At 38.8% G+C, this 21,871-nt stretch overlaps 1 protein-coding gene across 8 annotated transcripts in view; it reads left to right on the plus strand.

The window, feature by feature from the left end:
• ctif (CBP80/20-dependent translation initiation factor) overlaps positions 1 to 21,871 on the plus strand; it is a 75,749-nt gene that overhangs the window by 8,294 nt on the left and 45,584 nt on the right. For all 8 annotated transcript variants that reach the window (XR_005709706.1, XM_040157697.1, XM_040157700.1 and 5 more), the window contains exons 2-7: positions 3,040 to 3,274; positions 3,806 to 3,877; positions 5,580 to 5,702; positions 6,348 to 6,421; positions 8,849 to 8,953; positions 9,166 to 9,244. Coding sequence is in view for 7 of the 8 variants with exons in the window: in XM_040157697.1 (XP_040013631.1) it covers positions 3,098 to 3,274; positions 3,806 to 3,877; positions 5,580 to 5,702; positions 6,348 to 6,421; positions 8,849 to 8,953; positions 9,166 to 9,244 (630 nt within the window). In the remaining variant the exon portion in view is untranslated. The remainder of the gene's footprint in view (positions 1 to 3,039; positions 3,275 to 3,805; positions 3,878 to 5,579; positions 5,703 to 6,347; positions 6,422 to 8,848; positions 8,954 to 9,165; positions 9,245 to 21,871) is intronic.

Here is a 21,871-nt window from a genome sequence, read left to right on the forward strand (position 1 = left end):
GGCTAATCAAAGGTCTGGCATCAATGTATGGACGGATTACACTATTGACACCAGGTCAGATTAGGACATACTGACCGTGCTGCATAGTATGAAGGGATTAAAGCATTAGTCCTAAATGTACATAAAGGAAAACAGCAGGGTAGTCATGAGTAGAGAGATTCTGAAGTGCTAAAATGTCCTTTAGCAATAGACTGGTACATGTTCCAGTCTTGCTCAACAGGGGTACTGTCTTGGTGCATTTCCCTCTTGGCATTACTAGCGCAGTATAATAGTTGTAAACCTGGTTTTTCATATTACTGGTATAGAGTATGCTGATTATATTGTTCTTTTTGTTCTATTTAATTAGTGTGGTCCAGTTTCTTTCTTCACTTTGTTATGTTGTTGTTAATAATTTGATAAGTTATAGTGACGCCAGTGCAGCGGTTAGTAAGATCAGACTTGGTGTAAAAAATAGACTGAAGAAAGTCTTCAGGATATAGCACTATGAGTTACCATGGCATTAGATAGCCCTGTAGCCAAAACCAAAACAAAGACTTTAGTCCTTGTGTAGCTGACTTGTCGGCTGCAAATGAACAGGGCTCCCCAGCGAGTCCCCAGTGCTCAGCAGATACCATTCTGCGTGCTCCAGGGCCATAAATCCTCTTTGGATGGCTGGTGATCAAGCCATGATGTAAAGGAGCTTAGTAGCAATAGACAGGCAGGCAGGAAACTGCTTCCCTGTTGGCCAGGATTCAGGTGATCACACACAACACCGACAGCACAGAGAGAGTGATAGCAGGGAAGAGGTGGAAAAACAAAGAGAGAAACGGACTTGGAGAGGTGTGTAAATGGTGACACCAGAGGGAGTTTGGCCAGACAAATTAGCAGAAATTAGTCAGGGGGTTTTCAAAAGATGGATTTGATGTAATATGGGTGAAAACACAACATGGGCCTGCTATAGCACCACACCAGGACACTCTTGCTGTTGGATACTTTGGAAGCACACAGTGCAGATATGGAGGTTTATTGACAGCAGTGAGATTATGTGCCCTCTCTGAATGTTGGGAAGTTGAGAGGGACCAAGGTGAGAGAAATAACTGTTATTATTGCTGGTACTTAGGGTTACAACTAACAATTACTTTTATTATGGATTAATCTGCTGATTATTTTCTCGATTAACTGATTCATCGTTTTGTGTGTTTAAAAAAAACAGACAAAGTATCCCACAGCCCAAGTAGATATAGTATAGTAGAGATATATATAGTCAAGTATTTTGACAGTGACATAATTTTTATGGCCAGCTGTGGTCTGTTTCCTCGTTATTTCATGACAAATTAAGCAGATAAAACATTTGGAATGGATTCCAAGTGTTGAATTTGCATTTGGTAGCTGTTCATGGGAACTCTCACTATGCAGTCCAAAGAGGTGTAGATGTAAGTGAAGAGGGCCATTATTAGGCTGAAAAAACAAAACAAACCTATCAGACAGATGGCAGAAACTTTAGAAGTGGCTAAAATCAACAATTTGGTGCATTCTTAAAAAGACGGAATGCACTGGTGAGCTCAGCAACACCAAAAGGACTGAAAGACTGTTGAATACAACTTAAGTGAATGATTACAGAAATCTTTCCGTGAAGAAAAACCCCTGACAACATCTAGCCAGGTCAAGAACAGTCTTGAGGAGGTAGGCGTATAATTGTCAAAGTCTACAATAAAGAGACACCTTCCTGAATGTAAATACAGAGGGTTTACCACAAGGTGCAAACCACTGGTAAAACTCAAGAATTGAACGGCCAGGTTATTCTTTGCCAGAAACCATCTAAAAAATGCCTGTCCAGTTCTGGGACAAAATTATTTGGACAGATGAAACCAAGATTAAATTGTACTGGAATGATGGGAAGAGAAGAGTATGGAGAAGGAAAGGAACGGCTCATCATCCAAGGCACACCACGTCATTTGTCAAACATGGTGGAGCCAGTGTTAATAGAACAGGGTCACTGGTGTTTATTGATGATATAACTGCTGATAGAGGTACCAGGATGAATTCTGAAGTGTAGGACGGCTATACTATCAGCTTAGATTCAGCCAAATGCTGCAAAACTGACAGGACGCTGCTTCACAGTACAGATGGATAATGACAGAAAACATACTGCAGAAGCAACCCAAGAGCTTCTCAAGGCAAAGAAATGGAATATTCTTCAATGGCCAAGTCAGTCACCTGATCTCAACCCAATTGAGCATGCTTTTCATTTACTGAAGACAAAACTGAAGGCAGAAAGGCCCATGAACAAGCAGCAACTGAGGCTGCTGCAGTAAAAGCCTGACAAAGCATCTCAAGGGAGGAAACTCAGCATTTGGTGACATCAATGGGTTCCAGACTTCAGGCAGTCATTGACTGCAAAGGGTTTACATCTAAGTATTAAAATAATCCTGATATTTATAATTATGTTGGTTGGTTTGTTACTTTTGAGCATCTGAAAATGGAGGGCCTATGTATAAATATGGCTGTAATTCCTAAATGGTTAATGCAATATTTTTGTTAAACCCCTGAATTAAAGCTGAAAGTCTACACTTCAGTCACATTTTGATGGCTTTGTCTTAAATACATTGTGGTGATGTACAGGGGCAAAATTACAGAAAATGTATCACTGTCCAAATACTTATGCACCTAACGTTATATTTTTCGTTTTATTCAGCCAACAGTCCAAAAATCAAAAATATTTAGTTAAAAATCATTTATGACAAACGCATAAAATCATCACATTTGAGGAGCTAGAATTAGAGACTGTTTGGTATTTTTTATGATGAAAAATGATTAAAATAGCTGCTGATTAATTTTTTGTCACTTGACTAATGAAATGTAAACAACCTAATCTATCCAGTCCTCTGGGACTTTGGCTCACATTATACCTGTCTGACAATCACGTTGTTGTTGTCTTGATGTTGGAGGTCTTATTGTAAACAAAGGTCATCGTTGTAGTCAGAGGATATGGACATTCCTAGTCACGTTGAATTTTCAGCTTACTCCTCTCTCTGCACCTTTCCTTTCCTGTCTGCACAGGTCACTTTCCTCCTTCCCTTCCCCTCCTCCCCTTCCACCAAACCCAGCGCTGGTTGCCATGGAGAACTCTTCGGTGGCATCTGCATCATCTGAGGCTGGGAGCACACGCTCACAGGAGATAGAAGAGCTGGAGCGCTTCATTGACAGCTATGTGCTGGAGTACCAGGTGCAGGGGCTGCTGGGAGAAAAGGCAGATGGAGACTTGGATTTGGACAATGGTAGCAAGGTGCCACAGGTCAGAGCCTTATAACTTAAATAGATGACGTGCTTTCATTAGTCCCATATCTGCTAGCAGCAGTGGTTATGCTTAGGTAGAGCCTCTGGTGGTGTCTCTGGTTTGTATCTTCCAAAACACCCTGGAGGGGTACAGCCTACATCAAAACAGCTGCCCTTATTGTTGTAATGTATATGTAAACCTAGACAAAGGTGGATGTGCATCCACCTACACTGCCGCTGGATATGCAGTTGTCCCGTTTTCTGCATGAGAAAGTCAACACACACTCATGCTGCTGTGACGTAGTTTATACACTAAGCATCTATACATACTCAAAATAGCCCAAGATGATAACAAAGACAAAGATACCATTTTGAGTCAGTTATAAGAGAAAAAATATCTTAAAATATGCTGTATTTTTAAGAGTTTTCTGCTCTGTATCTGAGTTTTACTTTTACTTTACCTTTGAGTTTGTTTGCAGTCTTTATTTGTACATAAACAATCCAACTTTCAGAAATGATAGCATCTTCTGCCCCCATTTCTTTCCTCCAGTGGACGGATGACTGCAACGACAAGAAAGATGGCAGCTGGACGTCTTCACGGGGGAGAGGCTCATCCAAGCCAGTAAGTGTGTCTGTGTGTGTGTCAGGGTTCTGCTTATTTCACAGCATTGGATTTCGCCCTATTTAATGGATTGAATAACTGTTCATAGTCTATCTATAGATTTTACTCAGTGCTGTAGTGGCAAAAAAGAAAAACCGTAGCCTACCATCCATCAAACATTACTAATGTAAGCGACCCTTTAACAGCATTAGAAAACAAAGGTTTAAATATGGTTGCTTTGTAGTGGTAGGGCTTGTATTAAATTTTCTGCTAATCATTTTATAGCAGGTTCCAATTTTGGGTTGGATTTAGATTATGGCTTAAAAACAATAAGTCAAGTTTTCTGCCTTCTCAGAATTTGTTCTCTCCATCACCTGGTTCCTGGACCAGTTCTGAATCAGATTCTCTCTCTTTTCTTCCTTTATTTTTGTCTTTAAATCTTAAAACTTAAAAATGACCAGCATTTATGTGCATTTAGTTTCCACTACAGCTCCAATTCTACTGCTGCCTCCATGTAGCACTGTCTTCTTCTGTGCTCACTTAGATTAAAGCATAGGTTTGCTCTGCTCTCAGTTCTGTATGTTCATCTTAGTCTTTCCCTCTCCATAATCTGTTCAAGTATATGGTTAGAAGAGACTGTAACACCAGCTTAAAGCATTTCACAGCTCCTCAACATCCTTGGAGTTGCTGGAGACAGTGTGCTTTTAATGACTAACACGGGATACTGTGAAGCAGCCAGTAACTAAACAATCCTAGATGAATTATCAGTCAGTCAGCTAAATATCTGTGTGTGTCTGTGTGTGTGTGTCTCTGCATCTTTGTGTGTTTCTCTGCTCTGCTCTGACTGTCCAGTCTGTGTCGATGTAGGGTATTATTGTTCCCCAGAGATTCATGGGTATGACTCACCAGGAAGTGAGTAGAGGGAGAAATGGCATGGATGAGAAGTTCAAAGAGAGGAGAGTGCTCAAAAATGAGGGGGTTTAAAGGAGAGACTAGAATTGAAATGTCAGTATTGATACCAATATACCGAATTCCTGTCAATACATCTTCAGTGCAGCAAAAATTGAGTCCAAGAGATCACGAACCTTCCATTTTCAATTTGTTTTGACATTTAGGTTCGGGAAGTATAATATCTGAGACTTGGCAAAGAAACTAGACTTTTGCTCAAACCCTTGTGATGTGTCTTCTCTTGCAGTGTACCGTGAAACTCAGAAACTACTAACAACTGAATCAATTCAGCAATAGTGGAAACAAACATGGTAACAAAAATAGTAGCTGTTATATCGGCTTAACAACCACAGTGCTGCAACAGATTTTGAACACACTGTGTGCTGTACTTACAAGTGTGTTGACTTTAGAGCCTCGTGTTAAGCAATAGATTACAGCACAGGCTGTTGTAATGCTCCTATTATGCACACAAAATAAGTACAAAATCAGGAGAAATGGCACACTGGCCTCAACTAGCAAAAAGGGAAACCAACAAACTCCAACAGAAGGTCGGTTAGCGTACCTAAATTTGGGTTGAAGATAAATATACCATTATTAATATCAGCTAAACATTGTTTGAGACTTAGTTTGTTGTGTTTTTTATTTTGAAGAAGTAGTTGTGTTTCCCTTTGTGTGCCAAGTGCAATTTAACTGTGAAATAAAATTAAACGCATTGAATTTTGAATGAAACAGAATCCTCAGTCCTTTTCTTTGTTGTCCCCACTCAACTCTGCAGGACGAGTGGGAACACAGCAGTAATGGCAGTACAGGTTCCAGACCAAGTTCGGGGTCCAGACCAGGCTCTGGCTCACGCTCCGGCAGCAGAGGCAGAAACAATCAGTTCAAAGGCCCTTCCAAGGTACAGATACATATGTGTGTGTGTTTTATTGTCTCATGTGTCTCTTACTGCTACAACATTCCCTCGGTGTTCCTTCAGTGATCATTTCTGAAAGAAATGAATGGGAAAGACAGAATATCTGTTAGGGGAAACTTTGAGGGACCAATATTTTTGGCTACTTCTGTCACATGACTCTGCTATTCTCTTTGTATTATTCCCTTGGGAGTCTTTACCCATCTTTGATCATGAGCACCTAAACATGTCACCACAAGTCAACTATTCATCACATCAGCTTGTAAAGTATGAAAGACGAGAACATTTCCAAGGCTAATGACAGATGACATTGAGTTGCATTATGGGAAGTATTGGATCCACGGATTTTGGAGCTTGACCCATACTAGGAACTAAAAATCAGGGTATTGCTGCCTCTGCTACATCTGTTCTGACTGTTCTTTTTTTTTTTTTTAATTTGTCTTTTACAAGTCCCCCCACTTCCTGGAAATCCGATGTAAAGTTGGTGAAATACCCCTTTTAATAATCAAAATAAATATACTGAAGGAAAATTGTAGGTGTTGACATACTAGAGGTATGTGATGGTTTGGTAAGAAGCATCTTGTAGTCATACTGAAGATTATCCATCTTTCCTTTTCCTTGTGTGCTGTCTAGAATGGGAACAGAGATGGATCCTTTGACATCCTGGGCACAGACATATGGGCTGCCAACACAATGGACTCACATGGGTAGGTGCCTTGCTGTTTCACAAACCTAATATGTTGTACAGTCAACTGACTCTGAATTCCAACCATAGTTTCTGTGGGTCATATGACAGATTTAGACACACAGTGAATCTCTTAGCTTTCGCCTGCTGCTCTCATAGTTTGTAACAGTTCTTTATTTAATTTGGTTGCTCTTCTCTGTGTTTGACTTTCCCTTCGACTTGATTTTGGTTGTCTTATCAACAGTTCCATTTTTTTAATTTGAGGTCAGCTGTCCATGTTTTCCATTAGATTGGGCCTGGTTAGCTCAATGCAGTACTTCTCAGATTTTTTTCTTCTAGACCCAGATAAGTCCTGGTATTTATTGTGTGGAACCAAAGGAATAAATGTAAACATGAAATGCAACATACTGAAAAAATTAACCTTCAGCTAGTTGGCAAAGCAGGCTCCGTCTCTTCATCCCAAACCCACTTTAATTTAATCAAGATGCTACACTGCTTAACTGTGGTGTCTCTTCTGATGAAAAGTATTTTATTTCAATGTTTATGCCAAAAGCAACATTTATATTATACGTACTCCTGGAGGCCTGACTGCTTTCTCTGAAAACCTCAATGCTTGAAATCTTGCTAGTCTTACACAAGTGAGACCTGATTGTAAATCTTCAAGGAATTTTGTTCAGTGTGACTAAATGATTTTTCAAACAAGAGCTGGAACTGAAACTTAGAGGAGGAAAAAAGGGAAAGAGAGGAAATGAGTGAGACATAAATCAGTTGCACTGGAGGGAGGACTGGTTGCCGTGGTAACAGCTGCACAGCAGCTTCAGATACCTAAGTTCCGGCCACGTTGGCACATCTGAGCACACAGTGAAGGAGTCTGCACAGTACGATGATGTAAGAAACTCTCCCCTCACACAGACAGAGATGCATAGTAGTATAGATTGAACACTGAATGAAAACTGACATTAATAATTAATAAGGAGGCATTTCTACCCTGATAGTCAAAGCTGTATAAAAAACTGGCCTTGCAATTCAAAGTTGTGCTGTAGCTTAGTGTCTCAAAACAAAAAACTATGAAAGGCGTCCATTAAGTGGATGTAATGGTATCCTTTTGAGGAACAATTTATACATATGATAAGAATAATACTACCTTTTATTAAAATACCATAATAAAATGTAATCTACAGTAGTACAGATACATATTTCCAAGCTGTGAAGTTTGATGAATTCTGATTTGATTTCTTGAGTTCTGTTGTCAAAACATTTGTGCGTCTCTTATTTCTTACTTTTTGGAGGGGAAAAACATTTGACATACTAGGCAATGTTAGCTTATTGCAGATATACCCAGTGGTGGAAATTAAAGTACTGCTTACATGTCAATGCATTAATAACGATTCAGTAATGTAATAATACAATTCTGAGAGCAACCATTCTGCATTACGAACACTTTTACTTTTGATCACCTAAATTTGTTGCTAAATATTGAATGCAGAACTTTTACTTGTAATAAGGATCTGAATAGTTCTTCCACCACTGGATATACCAGTATTAGTATATATGGTGAAAATGCAGTACAGAAATAATTTAGAACAACCATTACATACTATTCCACCAGAGAGCCCCGACAAGTTGATTTTTCAACTCTAAAATGTCCCGTTTAGTATGTACCTTGTCACATATCTTAAAAACAAAATACTGTATATACATATATATTTATATAGTGTATATATACACCCTTCACGATCTGTGTATTTTTTTACGCATTTTTATGTAGTTTTTGTTTTATTGCAGTTAATTAAGTGAGTGTCTTGTCAGCCAGCCTCATCTAGTGGTGACACAAGTCTTTTGTAGCATCATGTGGTCAGTGGTTAATAGAGCCTTTTATTAAATGTAGATGCTCCAAACCTCACCTATTCACGCGCTTCTGTATTATTATTTTTTTGCATTATACAGTACTCCATCTCTCCTCCTGCCAGTCTGCTTCTGTGTTTATAAGGCCATCTGCAAAAACAGCATAGGAACTGGGGAACAGACTAAGTCAGGAGAGATCAAATGTCAGATTTTGTACAAATATGTCAAGCTGGAGAAAAGGAGGGTTAAAATAACCTGTTTCTGGAGTATTATTAATAGAAAAAGGCATGTGTTTGATGTAATTGAAGGCCAATGAGTAATGAGAACAAGCGCCATGATTGATAGTTATCTTGCACTACTCAGACATGCCGTTACCTGCACTCTCATGTAATACAAGATAACTGAGATGTTTGGACACTTTTTTTTTTTTAAAGTTTTCCTCTGCAGTGTTCAGATAAAGCCTAGTTTATCCAAACAAAGCAAGAGAAAAAAAAAAGAAACTATGTTTAAAATTAAGAAAGTTGTCTTTCCTCTTCCCTTGTGTGTATGCATGGATACTGGCTGTCTCTAACCTTTGATCTGTCTTTTTGTCTCTGTATTGAAGAGGTGCAGGTTGGGACGTACAGCCAGAGAAACTTGACTTTAGCCATTTCCACAGGAAACACTTCAGAGGAACGCCAAAGCTCCTGCCGCATATTGACAGAGAGGGGTAAGATCTGAGCTTTGGGTCTTTACCTGCAGTACTTTGCCCTGCTGGTGCTCCCCTGGTCTGTCTTGTAATTTGTTGTGATTACTCCATATTGTCTCAGTTATGTCTTTAGAGTTGTCCTCTGTCACTCTTTGATCCAATTTATGACTGATTCATCCCTGAGGGTTACAGTTAATTGATTCTCTCTGTGTCTCTAACTTCCCCTCTGTCAGGATGAACAAAAACAACTTTGAAGAGGACGACAGCATAGACATGAATGACATAGAGAGGTTCCTACCCCATCTGCGCTCAGTAAGTCACAAAATCTTTCTCTTTTTGTGAAGCTAAATGCTCTTATCTAGATTGCTTTCACATTCTAATATGTAAAATTTCTTTATATACATATTTTTACTGCACTAGTGGCATTGCCAATGCGCATTTTGTAAAACAGCTCTTATAGCAACTGCATTGATTTGAAACAGCGGACTATAACTTAGACGGAGACAGAAAGCCTCTGTTGGTTGTTAGAGAGCGACCTCTTGTGGCATATTGAATAAATATAACAGATGCACCGAACAGAGCGGTGGTGCCGTTGTCAGGTTCATATCAAAAACCGAATATGTGACAGAATTGCAATAAACAGACGCAGGGATCAACTTTTCTGCCTTAAATTAAAAACCATGTAGAGTCATGTTTTTCTGTTAAAGAACAATTAATACGCGTAAGATCAGTCTGTATAGAGTAGACTGCAATTAAAAATGAGACTGGTTGATCATAAATGAACCTTTGGTGACACCTACTGGGCAGATGCTGAAGTGAGCTGTCACTGATGTGAGAAGTGGGTAAAAAATGTTAGACTGACCTCTGGTGGTTATGTATATGAATAACAGTCAAAAAGAACAGCCCTGCAATAAATCCTGCATCATGAAGGGTTATAATGTTAGTTTTTATAGAAATAGTTTTAGAGCGGTGTTGATTCAACTTTATGATCATATTGGAGGATGTAGTTTGTGGTGCTGCAGAACTGTATTGCATTATAAAAAGAGGTGTTCATGTTATTTGGTCTATCCTCATTGATATAAATGAGGTAGACAAAATAGTCGAAACACCTATACAATAACGCATACAATTCAGCAGCACCACAAACTACAACCTCCAAAATGACCATAAATTTGAATCAACACCCCTCTAAAACTATTTCAACACAAACTGAACTTTATAGCTGTAATAAAGTTAGGGTTTATTGCAGGACTTTTGTATGAGACTGCATTAGTTTTAGCTAGGTGTACCTAATAAACTGCCAACTGTGGTTGTCTACAGAGAAGTGATGTAGGTTTCCGAGGCAGTGGTTGTTTTTCAGTTTCAAGCCTCAACAGCATTTGAGCTCAATTTAAACAATTAAACACTTCGTACTGTCTCCAAGCGGTATTCACATGTCCATATGTACACTGTAACAGTTATTAGTTGCTGCAATAATTCCTCCCCTCCATCCTTTGTATAGAAAGCTCTTCCTGACATGGCCCCCATCCACAAAATTAAAAATCCACAGTCCTCTTTTTGTGTATAAATGTATTCTTTAGTTCAGCTGAAGCTTATATGAGGCTACCTCAGTCTGAATTAGACAAATCAAGTGGGTGGTTTCCGTTATGGTATTTTCAGTCCTCTTTTTGTCTCCCCAGACAATGTGTCCTTGCTGAGCCTCAGCAGACGATTAGGAAAAGAAAGGGGGGGGGGGGGCAAAGACTGTAACTTTGAAAATACCTACTTCATTTTGTTAGATTTTTAGAGACTGGCAGAAGGATTGGAGGTACAGAATGCTTCTGTTGTGTGGATATATGTCCTTTCTGTACATATGTTTTACAGTGGAAAAGGCATATTACAACAACACCTTCCTAATTTCATTATAATGTATCTCTGAATATGATAACTGCCATCAACAAAGTGAAATTAATTTTGCAGCTGTGTGTGTTGTGTTTTCCAAGGTGATTTTGGATTCATTGGGGCTGCAGAGTTCACTCTAGGTCACCAATATCACCCTTCTCTCTTCCTACCTCGCTTTCTGAGCCAAGATGTCTTCCATCTTTCATAGTGTTTGAGCTACAGTGTCTTCCTCTTTCCTTCCCCTCTTGGCCTCTGAACTGAGCTGCGTTTTCGTCTCTCATAGAGTCTCAGCCAAGATGGGCCAAGTTGTGCTACCAAGATGGCTTCCGCATTAAATAAGTCCTGAGCCAACATTGCCTTTCCGTTCATTCAGTTAGGGCCAAAAGAAAGATGGGATCAACTGCGTCTGTCTGGTGTGCTTGGGATCGGATGTGTGTTGGCACTGGGACACAGTAAGGTCAGATACACAGAGCTGGGGAGTGAGTGCCACATTTTCTCTTTCTTTCTCTCCCTCACATTCCTGAGCTGTTTCTGACTTTTGCCATCCTCACACAGTCTCTCTTTCACATTCTGTCTGTACCGAGTATTATGCCCAGGGTCATGCAGCCATGGTGCAAGGCCACTGATGCCCAGTTGTTTCTCGTTCTAATGACAGGGCTTTCCTTGGTCTTGAATGTTCCCCTAAGACAACTGGGAGGGCACTAAAGTTTCCATTTTCCACTTTGCCAGTAGGTTTTAGAGACACTGTAAAATAAAAAAGTCACATCACAATCATTGTATAATTTAGCTGACCTGAAGTTACAGTGGTTTGCAGTCAAGAGTATGGACCATCTTCAGAAGTTATTTTTATTTTTTTCTTCAAATATCTAGAAATGTCAGAACTAATCATTAACAAATCAGCACCAAATGGATAAAAAAAAATTAATTGCATTTTAAATGATTAATCAGTGTTTCAGCCTTTAAAGGGAGTAGGGCTGAAACAGTTGGTTGATTAATTGATTAGTCGATCCACATAAACATAGTTGCCAACTGTTTTGATGATCTATGAATCGAATTACTAATTTTTCAAGCGAAAATACTAATTATTCATTGGCTCCAACATCTCAAATGTGAACATTTGCTGGTTTTCTTAGTCTTCTATGATATCAAACTTAGTGTCTTTTAGTTTTGGACTATTGGTCAGACAACAAGACGTATGAATATGTCAGCTTGAACTTCGGGAAACTCTGATGGGTATTTTTTATTATTTTCTCTCATTTTATTAAAGAGCAGTTAATTGCTGAATCAAGAAGTTAATTGAAAGCTTAATCAATAATGAAATAATCAATATAATCACAGCCGTAAAGGGGAGTGTATGGTAATGTCTACACAGTTGATTCTTCTTTATTATAGTATGTGCCCTTTGAAGCTGTGTTATATAGGAAAATATCAGTATTGGATTGGAAGATCCTCAATGGTAATTGACTCAGATCACATGCAAATCAAACTTCACACTAAAAAAAGAATATATCATGCTATTTATGATTTTACTAGTTGTCTGTGAGAGAGTGAGAGTATGTTTTGCATTAGAAAATGTTGGTATCATGGTTTTTCTGCTTAGAGTTGATACTGAATGCCCTGGCTGTGTGGCTGCGAAGATCCTTCCTTTCTGCTGGCACTTTCCACGTACACCTCCATCCTCACTACTGTAACAACAATAATATTATGTGGCAAGGGATTTTTATTGGTGGCTGTTAAAACACTTGACTGGCTGTCTAACCTCACTTGTTAGCTCATGACAGTGGTGTAATGTACAAAGTACATTTACACAAGTACTGTACCATTTTGAGGTATTTGTACTTTACTTGAATTTTTCCATTTTATACTACTTTATACTTCTACTCCACTACATTTCAGGGAGCAATATTTAAAATTGTAATAGTTTTCTGACTGTATCAGTTACTGATTACTTTAGGGAATAAGGTTTTATATAAAACACATGACATAAGTTTATAAAATACAGCACATTGTAAAAGATTAAACCGGTGGTTCCCAAACTTTTTGGCTTGTGAGCTCTTACGAAAAAAATGTTTCCCCTCTCAGCTTCTCATTATAATGTAAACCGTTTAAATAAAATTAACTAAAAGAAGATATTTGATGCCTAAAGAGGTCAACTTATCTTATATTTCACAAAAGCATTAGAGGATTAAAACCATTAGAGTAAGGAATATAAATGTGTTTATCAGAACTTTGTTTTTTATGCTTATGTCCCATTAATCACCTCACCACATATCTCAGATTTATCTTGTGACCCTTTGGAAGGGCCTGACCCCTATTTTCCGATCCACTGGACTAAACTACTAACTGTAGATAAAATAGTTAAAACTAGTTTGACCTCAAGTAACTACAACAGTAAAACATTTTTTACTTATTGATCCATTAATATTAACAATCAAATAATGTCATATAAACTAATATATCAGTCGCAGGGGACATTATACTGCAGAACCTGGACATTTTTTTAATACTTTAAGTACATTTTGCTGTTAATACTTCTGTTCTGTATTTGAGTTTGAATGCAGGAATTTGACTTGTAACAGAGGATTTTTAAAATGTTGCAACATACTAACTTTTACTTAAATAAAGGATCTGAATGTTTCTTCCACCAGTAACTCGTGGTCCACGCTTTACTTTTGCATTACGGATGTTTACTGTTTGTAAGAAGATAATATTTGTTTATTATAAAAATTGCTGTCCAGCATTTATATAATCATAATCCATGTAACAAAGCAACATGTCTCTTTTCCCCAGTCATCGACTAAAGCTACTGTATGGCAGGGCTACATCATTCAAGTTCCCATCTAAATCCCACACTTCCTACCCACACTCATTTCCCTTTTCCAGCAGCCAGGATAGATTTACAAATAGCCCTGGGATGTGGAAAACATCTCGTTCGTGTGTGGGGGTGTGAGAGCAACTCGGTGAGAATGGGCTTCTTCCTTTCGCCTTCAGATTCTGCTGCACCTCTACTGGCCCCTCTGGAATGTCAACCTATACATACAATAACCCCCACCCTCAGGTCGTAGCGACAGAAGCATTCAGGGGTCAGACAGCAAGTATTTGATCTGTGGATTCATACCAGGTATAACATGAATCCTGAATAATATGAAACATGAACACCAATAGTTTTACTGAATAATAATCATTTACACAAAATGAAGAATTAAAACAAAGATATGGAAATTAAATAAATTACAAAAAATAAATAAGCCAGAAAACCAATAAAACACATATAATTAAAAATCTACAATAGACATAATGAAATATCAAGGATAAAACAAAAATTAGAGAAGAATATTTGATCGACCAATCGATAAAGTGTTTTCAGAAGCACTTTAAAGTTGTGTTGCCACTGCATCAATAATTGCCAGCTGAAGTCTGATAAACCCACACACCATCAACAATAGGAGTGTTACCTTAATTTTTATTACAAAAAAAAACAGCGTTACAGATATTTAATGATGGCAAGAAAACTCATACACCATAATAAACAGATTTTTGATTAATTCTCTACTGTCCAGTGTAAAACTGCAATGATTATTTGAATAATCAAGAAGTAGATCGACAGAAAATGAATCAGCAACGTTTTTTTTTTTTTTTTTTAATGCCAAAATTTCTCGTTTAACTTTCTCAAATGTGAGTATTTGCTGGGTTCCTTATTCTTTTACAATTGTAAAGTGAGTACCATTGGGTGTCCGGCTGTTGGTCAGACAAAATTTGATATTTGAAAGAAATTTGAGGACATCACCTTGGGCTTTGGGAAGCTGTGATGGCCATGTTCACCATTTTCTGACATTTTATAGACCAAAGGCTTAATCAATTAATCAAGAAACAATCAACAGATTAATCGGTAATGAAAATAATCCTTGGTTGCAGGCCTAGTCTTCTGTTTTAAAGTCAAACTGAAACATATTACTTTTTACCAGTTAAGTGATATACTGTATTCCTGAAAAGTATGAAATAAAAGCCACAAGGTAAAATTCATCTCGAAGAGGGACTCCAGATGATTGTACAAGCTGCTGATTCGTTAATGTTGACTAGAGTTCTAGATTTCTTCAAGAATGGAGGGCACCAGAGAAGGAACAGCGGGGTAGGGTGAGACCAAGGAGAGAGGGAGAAAGCGCCTAGTCACTGAGGAGACATCCGGTCTGGTCTGTGGACAAAGCCGTCCCAACAGGGGAACAAAGCAGGAGTCTGGAGCTGAGATATTACAGACTGGTTGGCCCCTCTATCTGGAAGTGTACGTGCCGCAGAGCAGGACTCCAGTTGAGAAGGGACATTGGGGGTGGAGTGGGCTTTTTTGGTGGTCTGTCTATCAGCTGTCAGTTTGTCTGAGACCTGCAATTCACTCACAGTATTTACTCACACACATTTACTGTTCCTGTACGTCTCTGCTCTCCTCAAACACACTTGTCTGTCCCCTTCACGTCTTTTCTGACATCGTTTTACTTCGTCTCCCTTTGCTTCTTCCTATTTGCTGTTTCCTTTTTCCTATTCTCTTCTGACCACCATCATTATGCTCCGTCCTCCTCCTTCCTCTCCTCATGTCGTCCTTCACTCCTCCCCTCCATCCTTCAAATGTTGGTGGGCAGCAGAACAATATCCAGGGGGTCATGGTGACCGGCAGCCCCCTCCCTGTGGTCTCTTCCTGCTATTGTCCCTGGTCCTACTGCTGCTTGGCTCCTACACTCTATCAACCGCACACATACTGGCTTAATCACCACTGTACACTGTTGTGCTCTGGGCTCAATCACGGGAGAAACACTGGAGACTTGAGTGCATGCAGGAAAGCAGGATACCTTGGGAAATTTGTGACTAATCCCACAGAGGTATTCATTAATCGCTCATGAGTAATTTGACCTGTTAAATATATTGCATCTGAATGACAGCCAGAATATGTTAATATGTACAGAAAGACAAGATTTACCATATTTATTCTATTACAAATGCTTGTATATGCCTCGTAAAACAGGCCAAAAAGGAGGGACACTTACCTAACGCCCTCTTTTCTTTTTTCTCTACTTTAATTATTGAATTGGTGTATGTAATTGGCATATTACCGGTGTTCTAAATCCCAAGAAACAAGGTAACTGCCAACCTGTTCCATAATTAAATTAATTTTCTGTCCCTAGCCTCTGTTTTGTGATAGGTCAGTCACCTGTGACTGCTGCCCATACTGTCAACTTATGCCTGTAATATATTGGTAAAATCCACTTGTTTAACTTTAAGCAGCAGCTAAAAATGTCCTCTCAAGAGTAAAGGTCATTAAACAAATATAATGCAAATCAGATCATACATGCAAACACAAAGCACCACGCCTGATCCTGCAGAGAAGATGAGGTGACTGTCGATGTAACGTAGCATAGAGCACATATGATGGACGTCTTTTTTTTTTTTTTTTAATCGTTGAGAGAGATGGCTAGAACAGTGCTGTGAGCACAGGAAACCTGCTGCTGCAGCAGTGGTTGTTGCATGATTACATTTCTATTGGATACTAAAGTTTCTTTTTTTTTTTTTTTTTCCTCTTTATTTTCTCTGACACTTTGATCCCACAATGGCTCCATCTCCTCCTGTAGCTAGACCCCCGAGTTCTTTGATGTACCTGTCTATCTGTCTGTGCTTTGCTGTGGCCCTGGCTTCAGATCACTTATTAAATGAGACATGGATGTCAGGACCTCACATCTTTGCCTCTTATCACTGATCACCTGCTATACCTGACTGTGGCAGCTCTATATCACTTCTTTCTGTGCTGTTGGCAGGCATCAGCTGCAGCTACATGAAAGGTATGAAAGTATGAAACATGAAGCAAATCCTTTACTACAGGGATTTTACAGAAAAACAATTTGAGAAGTCCTAAATGTTAACTTGATTTCTAACACGAGTGACCTAGATGCATATCTGGGATCATCACAGCAGCATGCCAGTGCCAATTTTCTTAGTATTTCCTGTCACTTAATTCTCAATGCACTTTAAAAAAAACTTTTAAAATATTTTTTTTGATCAATTAATGTTAATTATTATGATCAAATAGTAAAAGATTTTAAAACATATACTGAGAGGTTTAATGACAGCCCCCAGTACTGCTCACAAATCATAAAATGTCACGTTTAGTGATATTACACTCTAGGGTTTCCTATTGGGCACAAAATCAGTGCAGTTTTAAGTTAAATTTCACTTAAGCACACCAAAGTGGAAGTAATTCAAACGGGCAATATTTGCTATTTGGTATTGACCCGTGCTCAAAATTGAAGCTCTGATATAACAAATCCAATTTTAGACAATTGCAACATGATCTGTACAGCTTACAGCGACTATAACCAATATTTTACACTAACAACGCATCAAATGACAATGTAAAAACAATATGTCAATGTGAAATGGGACACTTGTGGCGATGAATCTACAGAGAATTATCAATCAAATTATCACTTTGCAGCTCCAGTCACCTTTACAGAGCTTCGTACCGAGTGTCAACTAATTGTTTAGCTGTCGGTCTGAAAATTTACTGTGTTGGTTCACTCTCAGCACTCTCGTAGAATCATTTTCGGCCGCAGCAGACAGGTGTTTTCAGTGAAAAAGCTCAACAACCTGTTCAGCACCAGACAACAGACAGACACAGTTAGAGACTTGCTGGTGAACATAGTGGAGCAGCTAAATAGCCAGGTATTTCCCTCTTTCCCTCAGGAATTGGTGGAGACCAAATTGGCTAAAAGAGAGACAATATGGAACTTTGATTTGCCAGGTGGACAAACCACAATTCCAAATGAACGATAATGTCGCTTGTAACTGTTGGATGTTTAAATAAGCAACTGCTTGCTTACAAGTTCACCATATCACAGAATGTCAGTGCTGTGTTCACAGCTTGTTTCTGCTGCCACTATATGGCCAAAATGATCACTAATTGCAGTTTTAAGGACATTAAAATGTCTTCCCTTTGGCAGTTTTAAAAAGACAGCGGGTTTAACTTTTTCTCTTGATGCAGATTTAAATTATATATAACAGTTATAGTTAATTATATAGTTATATGTAGCTGTGTATAATAATACATGAAAGACATTTTATCACAGTTACAAACTTCCAACTCACCAACACATAAAACAGAATATCTTTATTTCCATATACACAGGGAGAGACAGTATTCATTCAGGCTTGGTATGTGGGCAAAACGTCTAAATTCTTTCAGTGAATCCATTTGTGCTTCCCTCTCTGTCTTTTACGTGCCTGCTATCTTGTATTTACAGTCTCTCTTGTTGTCACACTTGCTCTCTTTCACCTCTGCTCTCAACAACCTGTCCCGTAATGCCACCCCTGGGGCAGTTTTAAATTTATTGCTTTTGGCTGAAAGCCCTTGCAACATAAATAAGCTGAGAAAAACAATGGACTGACTGAATGAGCATCATACCAGAATTGTTTTACACTAGAGGGGACAGGAAGACATGCACTTCACTTTCCATGCTACTGCAGAGAAAGTTCTATAACCGTTATTCTCAGTTTCTATTCTTCACATTTCCATCCCTGTTCGCTTTTCTCATTTCCTTACTTTCCTTCCTTGTTACTTATACCCCTTTCACACTAAAGCAGTGTCACTGTTATGAATGGATCAACAATGGTATTTGACCCCGGTCCATGACCCTTTGGCAAAACCCGCGGAAAAATTAACACGCTTTTTAGATACTACCAAGGGTAAGTCGGGAAATTTGCTGTTTAGGAGTTTGGTCAACCTTTTCAAAGCAAAATTATTCGTCCCTTTCAGAGAAGGTATTGAAGGTATGGTTTCTTGGGAGCTACGTGGCTATGTGTTGATGCAGAAAGGACACATCCTCTCTGTTAGCCATCCCAGGTAGCCTCTCCCAGTGACCTGTGATTTTCCCTGGAATGCTGCAGGGTATGTCAACTTCCTCTCAAGGCAGATGCGCACACCCAAGCACATAATACAATGCACACACAAACACACACCTCAATCAAGGTTGTAAAATATAAACTTGACAGCAAACTAATTTGATTTTTGGCTGTTGGCACAGTGTGTGACAACTGAGACTCGCTGTGAGTTTGAGCCTGCAAAACTTGAGTTTGATGCTTGTGTTTTACAGTAACTTACTGCCTTGTTTTTTTTCAGTCTTATAAAAGGGACTAAAGCCTTTTACAGTAGGGATGAGAATTTTTAGCCTTTGAAATTCATGTGTAATGCTTGTCCATGTCAAAAAAGCTAGCTCCTTTAGGCTTCGGTTAAAACAAATGATTAATGCTTTAGATCAAAACCCTAACTCCAAATTAGCAAGAAGCGGCTAACAAGCTAGCCAGCATTCGCAACTGTCACTGCCTGATCCGCTATCACCAGTTGCCTCGAGGATATAAAAACCCAGATGAAATGCAATTTTTCTCAAATTAACTGTCATGACTGTGAAGTCATCATCATTGGCCTCAAATCCCTCAACATAACATGCAAAGCTTCTCCTTCTGTGTTGACAGTTCCTGTAATTTTTCTCTTGCATTTTGATTCTGTTCTTTCCTTCAAACCTCGCATCACTCATACTGTCAAACTATATTTTTTTCATTAAAAAAATCTACTGTATATTCCATCTTCTTCCCTTCCTGCTCCTACAGCTTTCATCCACTCAAATTGCTCTTTAAGACTCAAGACTACTGCAATAATCTCCTCTATGGTCTTACCTCCAGACTCCTCCAGGATCCTGCATGGCAGTGGCCAATCAAATATGTGCCAGCACACACAGATGGTAGATAACTTTGTAGTGTGAACGGGGTTATTCTAGTGTTTACCTTGTGATTGTGGCCGTGGGAAATTTCTAGCGTCATAGTATTATTAACCACTTTGCAGGTTTTTGCTGTCTGATGGATACTCCTGGATCTTTTACTCAGACTGGACCCCCTGGATAACACTTTATATTATATATATTTTGTCTGTACCTGTAGCAACACTTTCATGCAGTCACATGCAACCCCCCTTTCAATTTTTGAACACATCTTTCTTCTATGTAATTTATATTTCATTGATTTCGCCGTATAAAGGAACACAAAAATTCTCTTGTACAAAAATTATACAAAGATTAAACATATAGACAGACAAAAAAACAAAACAAAAACACATGCTCATAGATTTAAACATATACACAATGCACATGTACCCACAAAATTGCATACAAATATGTCCTACTTTTCAAAAACCTTTTTCATACATTTTCATACATCTTACATGTCCACATTAGCAAATCATTGCTGCATTTTTCTGACAAACATGCAAGTATAAACAAATACACACACAAAATCCCTTTCTGTTTCTGTCTTCTCAGTCTCTCTTCCACTTGCACAGACACCCACCCACCCCCCACCCACCCACCCACCCAAACCACCACCACCACCACCACCATCCTTGTCACGTCCACAGGGCTCACTCTGCCTGCCTCAAGTCGAGAGGTCTTCTGTCTGGGGACCAGGACAGCACATGCTTCTCTTTGATCTGCCCTGTACTGGCTGCTACCTGGAGATAGCATATTTGCACGCACGCACACACACACAGAAAAACACAAACGCAGCATTCCCCGTCAGCCATAGAGACGATTCTACATCTCTCGCTTCCTGCGTCTATGTTTCTGTCGGATGCATTATAAACTGTGCACAGACGAGTCTAGAGCCTTTCTCTAATGCATTGCTGTTGTCCAAAATAATGCTTTTGTTCTTTGGCTATAGATTTGCATGATTTAAGAGACCCATTTTTTTTAATTTACAGCAAAAATCTGAGATTCTTTTAAAACACAATCTGAACTAGCAATGGAAAAGTACTACTACTAAGTTAAAGGGTTTTGTTAAATATGTGTAGTGTACATCACTTCCTCTTTTGTGTGTGTGTGTGTGTGTGTGTGTGTGTGTGTGTGTGTGTGTGTGTGTGTGTGTGTGTGTGTGTGTATGCGTGCGCTCACTGTCATCTGGTTACCATTTGAAGGCAGAATTACAGCTAATGATATCCTAGAGGAAAACTACAGTAGCTAAACATGTAACAGTTCCTCTATTTCTTTCTCCTCCTACTTTTTCTCCCTGTCAGACTCTTGTAGTGGCAAGAAGTTGAAGTCTGGGGAAAAAAAGCAGAATTTCACAGATACTAATACTTTTGGGTTTTTTATGAAACCTTTTAAATCGCTATGGTCCGAGTAAAGCTTTGTGCTAACAGACAGTTTAAGTGTGTGTTTGTCTGCTTTTTTTTTTTTTGTGTGCCCCCGACACACACACACACACACACACACACACACACACACACACACACACACACACACACACACACACACACTTTCTGCCTCTCACATCTGGATTCAATCAGAATCTGACGATTCCCCAGAAGCCTCTCTAACAGGGAAGTAGGTTAGAGCTGCAGTATCAAATATCAAGCGCTCTTTTAAAACTCATTTGAATATCTACAGAATGTGTTTCTGGATGTCTGAATGTAAAGTATGTTTGTGTGACAGAGAAAATCGAAGAAATCTAAAGACACTTGCTGCAACCAAAAATATTAGAAGAATTTTTAGTTTTGGTGTGTATTTGTGCTCAAGCAAAACTGTGACTACGCAGTGCAGATATGGTGTATGGTCTATATGTGTGCATGAATGCTGTCCTTGTAGATTACTAAAAGATTGCCTTAAGCCATTACAGCACTACAGAACGGTTCAGAAACATTTTCTGTAACTCTCTTATTTTCTTTAAAAAGATTAGAATCATCCAAATATGCATGCTTGCTGCTTCTAGAATTAATATCACGAGAATTAGACATTAATGTCATTACATGGTGGACATTAATTGGTCATGGGACAAGATGTGCTGAGATAAACTCTTTGGTTCCCCTTTTTGTTATTCTTTTATCAAGAAATCACAAAAGGAACAATAACTGAATGATACTGTACGAAGAGCAAACAGAGCTCTATTTCCTTCTTACAGACTGTGGTCACCTTCTTGCACAATGCATTGTTTTGAGTGTTTGATGATATTCAGAGCTTATTGCATCAGCCTTCAGCT

Source organism: Xiphias gladius, chromosome 20, assembly GCF_016859285.1.
Source record: "Xiphias gladius isolate SHS-SW01 ecotype Sanya breed wild chromosome 20, ASM1685928v1, whole genome shotgun sequence".
NCBI lineage: Eukaryota > Metazoa > Chordata > Actinopteri > Istiophoriformes > Xiphiidae > Xiphias > Xiphias gladius.